Consider the following 9,466-nt stretch of genomic DNA (forward strand, 5'->3'; position numbering starts at 1 on the left):
GGGGGGGGGGCTGCAAAGTCACACGCACGCCGCTATCGTACTCGCGGCCCCCAAGTACAGGGAGCTGCGTCATTTACATTTAAAATAGAACTCTGGAGGAATAAATATCGCCAGTCAACTTGCTCAATATAATCCACTTTTATGATGCATGTTTTTTTATAACTGCGTGCTGCGTAGGTGCCGGTGCTGAAGATTACTGACCAGTTACCAGCAGACGCACATGGGCCTCATTCACAGATGGAGAAGACAGGCGGATAAAGATTAGAATCTGTCTGGGCCTAGTGAGACGTGTGAATGAGGCCTAAGACGCGGCCTGACCTGAGGGACAAAATACACCTTTATCGTGCAGTGATGCACGAAGGCAGCGCATTGCCAATACAGGTATGCTGCAGCGCACCGCAACACACTGTAACTCACTCCCATGTGTTGTGGTGCGCTACAGCGGAATAAATACATCGGGGGAATTTATGAAAACTGGAGCAGATGGAATCTGAAGCAGTTGCCCATGGCAACCAATTAGCTTCTCTCCAGTTCAGCTCCTTTCATTTTCAAAGCTTATTGGTTGCCATGGACAACTGCTCCAGTGTTGATCAATTCCCCTCATTATATGTCCATTTGTTGGACTTATTGTGCGTTTGCCTCGCTGTTGCCCTATCTAGGCCATTGTCAGTCAAATGCAGGGACAGGCAACCTGAGCGCTCCAGCTGTGGTGTATCTACAAATCCCATCATGCCTTTGAGTCTTGCAATGCCTCATGGGACTTCTAGGGTGTTGATGTTGCCTACTCTTGATCCAGTGTGTGCGTACGACATGGCCGCAGAGCTCCTGAATCTGCAGGAAAGCCATTTGCCCGAGGCCTGGTGTTGTCTATTGGTATATATGCTGTCCTTGTTGCCATAGCGACCATGTGTATTCTACCAGAGATGTACTAAGGGGAGATCTGAATGATAGCTACGGGCAGATATTTCATATGCAGTGATGTTGTTGTGTAGATTTGCGCCTGTGATTGGCTCCTTGTCTGTGGCTGACAGCGTTTTCCTTCTACTTTTTGGGGCCCAATGCAAGGCACTGCTCCCTGCCGCTGGTGCAGAACGGATACCAGCCTGCACGCTAAAACAAAACATTTTAGTGTGCAGGCATGTGCAAACGTACACATGTATCACAGCACGCCACAAAGCGCGGTAACGCACTAGTGTTATGTGGTGCACTATGTTGCCAACAATGGCGCATGTCCATGAATGCTTTGGTGCTTTTCCAGCCACTAGATGGAGCCACAGGGACATGGGGATTACTCCTTCTAGTGGCGGTAGTGCCATGGGAACAGCATTCTCCCACAATATGGCTGCCCGGAAGATTTAGAAATCGCCCATGTGTCAGTTGACTGGACAATAACTCTGCAACCTCGTTCACATGAATGGGTAAAAACAGGAAAGTGATAAAAGCTAAACTGGAAGTTGATCAGGCGTGTACACATGCTGCGGCACACTATATACAGCATGTATCGTTATGGTAGGCGCACGGATTGCCAAATTTGACCATTGCAGTCAATGGGACCGCGCCAACCGCTTGCCATGCAGTTGTGGCGTGATAATGCAGCGCAAAATCCCCATTAGCCTACATAAGAAGTGTTTATATCCCTTTAAATAAGGAGATATATATACATTTTGATCCTTGTTGCGGTCTGTACAGAAACCAAAACAACACGCTGAGGGCTTGTTCACACCAATTAAAGTGCGTTCCAACGTGGTTAACTGCTAGAACGCAGTGCATCACATAAGAAACTCCCCCCTGCGTGCTGGGGCGTGGCCGGGCATTCAAGTCAATGGCACCGCAGTTACACTCCCTCCCATACGGCAGTGTGATCACCTGCACCAGAAAATCTGGCACATCAATGCCTACATTCTGGTCCAGTGCGATTGCAAAAAAATACTGCACGCACTATTTTTTGGGATCGCACTGGACCGGAACGCAGGCATTGATGTGCCACGTGTTCTGGTGCAGACAATCACAATGCAGCAGCCGCCACCATTGACTTGAATGCACCGCCACGTCCCCTCCTGCCCCAGCATGCAAGGGGGAGTTTAGTATTCGATACAGTGCGTTGCCGGAGCAGGCAATTTCACCGCGGCCGCAAGGTGCATTTGGGGTGTCATTCAAAAGAATGGCATGCAACGCACGGTAATCGTAGGGAGGCGAGCTGTGCGGTAAGGTGCATTAAACGCACAGAACTGTGCAATTAACGCAAAGAGCTGGTGCAGCGCACACGTGTGCGTTAGCACCACAGTAAATAGAAATGGGACATGTTGTGTGCGGCAGGTATTGTCGCTCGGCAAGCGCCTCCATTTATATCTATTGAGGTATGGGTGCGTTGGAGAAGCGTTCGCTTTGCGCTGGGGGAGGGGCATTGGAGATTTTAAAGTGACAGAATCGTTATAAAGGATTTCTATGCTTGCTGATGCTGTAAAACACATAAAACTCCATGGCAGTGACCGGTCTCCGGGTTGTCGATTGAGCCATGGATTTTAATGACAAGTCCTCTTTGCTCCATTGTCACTCATGGATCGGTGTTGCTCAGACTCCGCCGCACACGTGGGGAATGACAGGCGGATTTTCATGGAACGCCGATACCGCACAGTGCCTCATGGAGCCCATGCTGGCTGTGTCCGTCATCCCTGTCCGTCGCTGTGTCCAAAGCTCCATCCCGTCGAGATCACCGGCTGGGAGAGATTTCCGAGGCCCGGCACAGGACTCATCCTTTACCGCCTGCTCCGGGGGTGAGTGGGGGAGGGGAGCTCTTTGTTATCATTGGAGAAGGGGAGTGACCGCGGGAGAACCTCTGTCACTGGCAGGGCCGGAGGAGGGAAAGGGCGCTGTTATGGGGGTCCTGGGGTGTAAGGGCGCTGTTATGGGGGTCCTGGGGTGTAAGGGCGCTGTTATGGGGGTCCTGGGATTATATGTTGGCGTGTTTCTCTGAACAGAGATGTTGACATTTTGTGAAGGGTGTTGGGGGACTGTGATTGCGGGAGGATATTGTGGCACTGGTAAGCGGGTGATAACAAAGGTGGGCACATTGTGGTCTGCGGGTGGAAGTAGGTAAGTTGTGGTCGGCGGGTGATAGTGACAGTGGGTACGTTGTGGTAAGCCGGTGATAACAAAGGTGGGTACATTGCGGTCTGCGGGTGATGGTGGCAGTGGGTACATTGAGGCCAGCGGGTGATGGTGGCAGCTGGTACATTGAGGCCAGCGGGTGATGGCGGCAGCGGGTACATTGTGGTCAGCGGGTGATAACAAAGGTGGGTACGTTGTGGTCAGCGGGTGGTGATGATCTTGGTGTGTGAATGTTTCTTCTCCTCTGGTGATGTTGAACATGCTCCGCACCTCCCTCCTGTACATTGTGATTTTTGGGGTGCTCAGAGATGGGGGTTCAGCATCATGTGGGCTTCCCTGAGCCCTGGAGTCTGTAACGTGGAATGTCTGTTCTCCGCTTTACATTGACTCTGAACACAGGGACTGATTCTGCAGCGGCAGCAGTTTGCTGGGAGGTGGTTTGCATTGTATATGTCCAGCGCGGGGTCTGTCAGGGTTCGGGGGGAGGAATTAAGCTCCTCTATAGAGATGGATCCTGTCCTGTACAGCGCGCTCAGGAAATTGACTTGCGGAGGATTTGGACTTGGCAAATGATTCAAAACTATACAGAAGACATTTTATACATATGCAGTGTGATTGTGTTCTCTGCGGTACACTGACAGCGGACTCTGTGCATAGTGCACCAATTTATAATCAGGTGCTATACTTGCTCATGTTTCCTGTCCCTGCTAGGGGGTCCCAGCTTCTCTAGGGCCAGCTCACATCCCTGCTAGGGGGTCCCAGCTTCTCTAGGGCCAGCTCACATCCCTGCTAGGCGGTCCCAGCTTTTCTAGGGCCAGCTTAAATCCCTGCTAGGGGGTCCCAGCTTCTCTAGGGTCAGCTCACATCCCTGCTAGGGGGTCCCAGCTTCTCTAGGGCCAGCTCACATCCCTGCTCGAGGGGTCCCAGCTTCTTTAGGGCCAGCTCACATCTATGTACAGGTAGTGTGGAGGTCAAAGATGGAGCTGATTGGGGAGCTCCAGCGCTAACTCAGCAAGGGGTGTGTTGGACGTTTGCAGAGAGACCACTGCTTCCACACAGAGAGCTTGGGTCCCTCTCTACAGTGTGCCTGCAGGGGACAGACTTTTCTTCTCAGGCTTTAGCTGCTTTCTAAAGAATATGAACTGCAAGTTTAGATTCTCCTTTGTGTAGGAGTGGAGAGGGATTTGAACACCTGCCAGGTATTTATTGCTGTCTGTGTCCCCATTCGGGAGATTCACCCTCCCTATGTGTCCTGGTGACCGTTATCACTGAATCCCAAATTTTGGTTTGTCGCCAGAACAGGAATAGATGGGAAATCCTCCAATGGGGGAACTAGTTCTGGTGACCCTGCTGACCACCAGGAATTTCCCTCACTTTGGAAATATTTTCCTCACTTCCTGTTTTGGTTATCAGACAGGAAGTGGAGGGAAATCTCCGCAATGGAACACAGATGGCAAACCAAAGCGGACAGGGGTTATAACCCTCCCTTGTGCAATCCAAAGCTTTAAAAACTGTGGCTTCAGTTCTTTCATTTATTTCCAATAGGCTGCCACTGGAAAAGTGGCTACAACCTGAAATTCTACTGGTGCCTGGCCAGCTTAAGCCTAGTATGTGTGGGGGAGGGGACGTTGAATAGAACCGTATTGTTCCGATGAAATCCGAATTGTTTAGGGCTCCTTAATGGGTTTTTATTTTCTGTGGCTCTCAGATTTTGGAAAGCTTCTCTGGGTAGCTCTGTCTGTCACAAGGAGAATATTGCCTCCAGATCTTCCTGCCGCTGATGCCAAGTGACCCGGATAGCAGTCGGGGATAAAGCCTCTTTGTGTCTTACATCTGTCCTGGGCTTTCCAATGATAACAGTTGCTGCCGTGCATCTGTCCTGGAGAGTAATGCTAAATGTGGCTTGGAGGAAGTACAACTCTCAGCAGGCTTACCTAGCATCCTCCTCGGGTCATTCGATTCTGTAAACTGCTGCAAATGTTTCTTTTTAGCAAGCTTGTTTAATGGTAAACTGCCCGCCCGCCCTTGCTGCCCCGCTCCTTCTACAAATGCCTTTTGCCCGGCTCTCTGCCTTTCCAGACTTTGAGATATTGACCCAGAGGAAGCATGCACCAAGGGAGGTCGGGACCCCTGCTCTGTCTGAGGACAACAGCCACAGAGCTTGCAATTTCCAAAAAAAATGTTTTGCAATGGCAGGTTGTAGGGTTCTGTCCTGACGGGTTCCCTGCTGACACTTTCTGGATGTTTATAATTGAGTACAAGCTGAATTTTCCAGCCAGACGTTTCCATTCTGATTGGAGGGCTTTAGTGAAAATATTGAAGCCTGACATCCAGGATTGTTTAGAAAGGGAAGTCGGCCATGGCGTCCTACCAGCACATTAGTTGTCTCCAAAGCCGCAGCCAGAACTTTCATTAGGGTGAAGATTTGTAAAGCTGAACCTTAGGCCTAAATACATTACCTCTGTACTGGGCCTATGGAGGATCAGGTCGTACGAAATTTAAATCACCTTACAACGAAATCATGTCCACCTTTAGACAGGAGCCAATTAACCTACCAGCATGTCTTTGGAGCGTGGGAGGGAACCAGAAAGAACAGGGAGATCATGCAAAAGCCTTGCAGATAGTGTCCTGATGGGATTTGAACCAGGGACCTCCAGTGCTGCAAAGCAGACGTTCTAACCACTAAGCCACTTTGCTGTCCACACAAATAAATATTAAAAGCAAATGTGATCTGTAAAAGAAGGCGAATACGTTGTCTTTTACTTTGCCTGCACCGCCGGACACCATTCTGATCCTGAGAAACCATTATATAGATCTCCTGGGTCCCTTGCAGCTCTCACTGGTTCCTTAAGTCAGGTTACCTGTAAAAGAAGGTGGTGAGTTCCCTGCCGCCCACACCACAGAACACGGCTCTGATCCTGAGAAATTGTCCCTCCAAGTCCACTTCTGAGACTGTTGATCTCCTGGGTCCCCCTCAGATCTCTTTGGTTTCTGCCTCTGACCTCCACGTCATTACTATGTCCTGCAGTGACATGGAGGTCAGTGGTAGACACCCATTAGAGCTGAGGGGGATACAGCCGTACAGCCTTTCAATGGCACCACGCTGTTCAGTGCGTTTTTGTGGCGTTTTTAATTGCGTTTCAGCGCTGAAACAATAAAAAAAACTCCCAAAACCTCCCTTTTTGAAATCGGCTCGGAAACCGCGCTGATCCGCAGCCGCGCTGGTGTGAATGGGCTCTAAAAGTTGTCTGTCGGATCTTGTCGTCTTGTTTGTTCCGCGGTCCCCTGCCCACAAGCTGTGTGTCAGAGCAGTGAAATCTTTTTTGCTGTATACCTTGGCAGGCTCCAGCATGTAACTTGCACTGTAATGTTGATCCAAAATGATAATTTAATTGCTGCAAGTTTATACACATGTCGTGTCTTCTGCTTTGGGCTGGATAAGACTTGAGGCTTAGGTCTGCTTTCTCATATTAGGACTTCAGCTTATTTGTTTTTATACAGTTCTGCTCTGTACAAATGTGTGGTCACACTTGACTAAGTCCTTGTTCACACCAAATGCAGAGCAGATCCGCTCAGGTTTCTGCACACTCAGTGCAGTGGGTTGTGCCGCGTTTTTGATGCGTTCCGGACGGTGTTTGGTTAAAAAAAAATATAAATATATTTTTTTTTTGTTTTAACATGGGCTTTCAGTGTGTTCCAGGCATTTGCATGCATTTTTGATGCATTTGCATGCGTTCCAGAGCAGGTAAAATAGAGCTTGCGGCAGTTTTTTCACCTGCTTTGGAACTGCACGCTGCGATGTGAACTGGAGCAAAACACAACATTGGAATACATTGGACGCAGTTTTGATCCGGTCTGCAACTGCTCTGCACCTGCTCCGCGCTTGGTGTGAACAAGGCCTAACCCTCTCCACGTTCTAGTTCGGTCCCCAGCTTCCTTCCCTGTCCAGTTTCTTCTCTCTCTCATTCCAGACCAAGAAAATACAGCACGTCTCATTTTGTCTGGGCTGGAATGCATTGGAACTGCCGGTAGGTTCACACCATTTTCTGGACCAGAAAATGGTACGAACCTGCCCATCGGGCCCATTCACCCCAGATCTATACCAGAATGTTTTTTGGTCTGAAAACGCATCCCCATTCATTCCTATGGAATAACATGAGGCTAGTTCACAACACTGTGTTCTGTTCCAGAATTTTTTTTTTTGTAAATTCTTTTTATTGGCTGTTCCAGAATGTTTTAAAAAAATGAAAGTACTGCATGCTGTATTTTTTCCGGTCTGGAAATGCACTAGAAAGTAAATTGACTTAAAAAAAGTAATCAAAAACAAACATGACCGCGCTTGCAGAAACGCATACAGATCTGGTCTGGAGATGGAGTGAACAAGCCCCAATGCTAGGACCAATATGCAGGCTGCAAGTGGCATGGATTCCTCTATTGCCTCCCATGTGAAGTGATCTCAGCCTTCAATCTCTTGTCTGACCTGATGCAGGGCAAGAGGATGTTTTTGGTGCAGGTTTGTTGGCACAGCCCGGCTCCTATGGCCGCAGGGGCGATGAGATGCCTATTTTGTCTGTTGTCATCAATGTACCCAGTCAGTGTCTGAACAGACTCATTCTTAAAATAATCATTAGAGCTGCAGACAGGGAGGGAAAAGATATGTTGTTGCTGAGCTTAGGTCACATTGGAGGTATTATCGATCACATAAAGCTTGTGTGTGCGTCAAACCTCTTTAAAATGAAAGTGGGTTAATTGGGGATGATATTTTCCAGTGCGCAGCTCAATTCCTGTCCAGCAAATCCGTAGCAGAAAACCTACCAAATGTTCTCCGGCTCACTCTTTTTATATAGAACAATAACACTGCAAAGTTCCATAACCATCAAATCGATCAGCTTGTGTACAAGTGTGGGAACGTCTGCATGAATTTGCTGTGTCATGTCAAGCCGTGTAACTTCTTTTTAAATGTGTAGGAATTAGAATTTCAAGTGTCGCTTTTGGGAAGGAGTAAGAAAAAAAAAATTATTTAGGAGATGCGTGACCATGCTGCATTCTTGTTTTATAGGAAACGCCCAACGCATGTGAAAGTGAACTGCTGGTTTTGCAACCAGAATACAGTGGTGCCCTATGGCAATCGTAACTGCTGGGACTGCCCAAACTGTGAACAGTACAACGGATTTCAGGAGGTGAGTGCTGCTGACAGGTCCTCTTCAAAAATGGGTTTTGTGGTTTTTAACCTGCTTCAGGCAGCACAACACAATGCTTTCATTTGGGTTTTACTGCTGACTTGTGTCCACATAGAATAAAATTGATAAGGTTTCCTGATTTACTATGACAAGCCATGTCGTACTGAAGGAGGGACAGAGAAGAATAATTACGTGGAAGCCACAAAGACCAACTAAAATTTCGGACCGGCAGGGCAATTGTTGAAGGTTTGGAATGGCTCTCCATTAAGGAGGGACAGAAAGAATAATTATGTGGAGGTCACAAAGGCCAACCAGAAATTCAGACCGGCAGGGCCATTGTTGAGGGGATGAAAGGGCTCCCCAATAACAGCAAGGGAAAGGAAAAAAGTGACGGGTTGTATTTGCAAGCTTAATTTGCCTGGTTATAACTGACGCCATGTTAAACTTTATCCTTTAAAGTCACTTTTTGTTGCTGAAACATCTCTGACTTGCTGTAACTATTTTGTCTTTTGATCCTTCACTCTAGAATGGTGACTACAATAAACCTATCCCCGCACAACACAGTGAACACCTCAACCACGCAGTGTCCAGTGGTAAGACGATGGCCGAGGTCACGAAACAGCAGCAATGGGTGAACTGTCAGCTTCTGCTGTGTAAGAAATGCTTCAATAATCAGAACACCAAGATAAAGCAGCTGGCGTCCTTCATTCCCAGAGAGGAGGTGGGTACGGATCCCCCTTTAGAGGAACACCACATCCAAAGCAGAAGTTAGATATCCCCCCCCTAAAGGCGCAAAGGACACACTCTGCTAAAGCACTCAAACGGCTCCCTTTTCACAAGTCGTCAATGCTGAGTTTAGGTGCTCTGGGTAGGAAGGTCAATTAGGTAGCTTATCAGAGACAGGACACAAAGTCCAAACATACACAAGTTGTTGAGACTTGAGCAGCAAATAAGCTGTGACTATGGGGGCGGGTAGGCTGTTGGGTTGTCTCAGGGATAGAAGTGTAGTTCATTAGAGGTATGGGGATTTAATATAGAGGATGTTGGGGGTTGGGGGGCGGTGGCGCATAGAAAAGTGAGATAAAGGGAGGTGGGAAATCTATGGAGTAAGGATAGGGTTAAAGGGCAGAAGAGTAGGGGAGGAAAATAAATTGGGGGGGGGGGGGGGGATTGCATTG

General features: G+C 48.3%; 1 protein-coding gene across 1 annotated transcript in view; it reads left to right on the top strand.

Moving 5' to 3' along the window:
• TMEM201 (transmembrane protein 201) overlaps window positions 1-9,466 on the top strand; it is a 40,369-nt gene that overhangs the window by 2,638 nt on the left and 28,265 nt on the right. The window contains exons 3-5 of the mRNA XM_018570168.1: window positions 2,576-2,774; window positions 8,168-8,288; window positions 8,815-9,009. Of these exons, the coding sequence (XP_018425670.1) occupies window positions 2,576-2,774; window positions 8,168-8,288; window positions 8,815-9,009 (515 nt within the window). The remainder of the gene's footprint in view (window positions 1-2,575; window positions 2,775-8,167; window positions 8,289-8,814; window positions 9,010-9,466) is intronic.

This window comes from Nanorana parkeri, unplaced genomic scaffold (genome assembly GCF_000935625.1).
Source record: "Nanorana parkeri isolate BGI_ZX_2015 unplaced genomic scaffold, ASM93562v1 scaffold1469, whole genome shotgun sequence".
NCBI classification, from domain to species: domain Eukaryota; kingdom Metazoa; phylum Chordata; class Amphibia; order Anura; family Dicroglossidae; genus Nanorana; species Nanorana parkeri.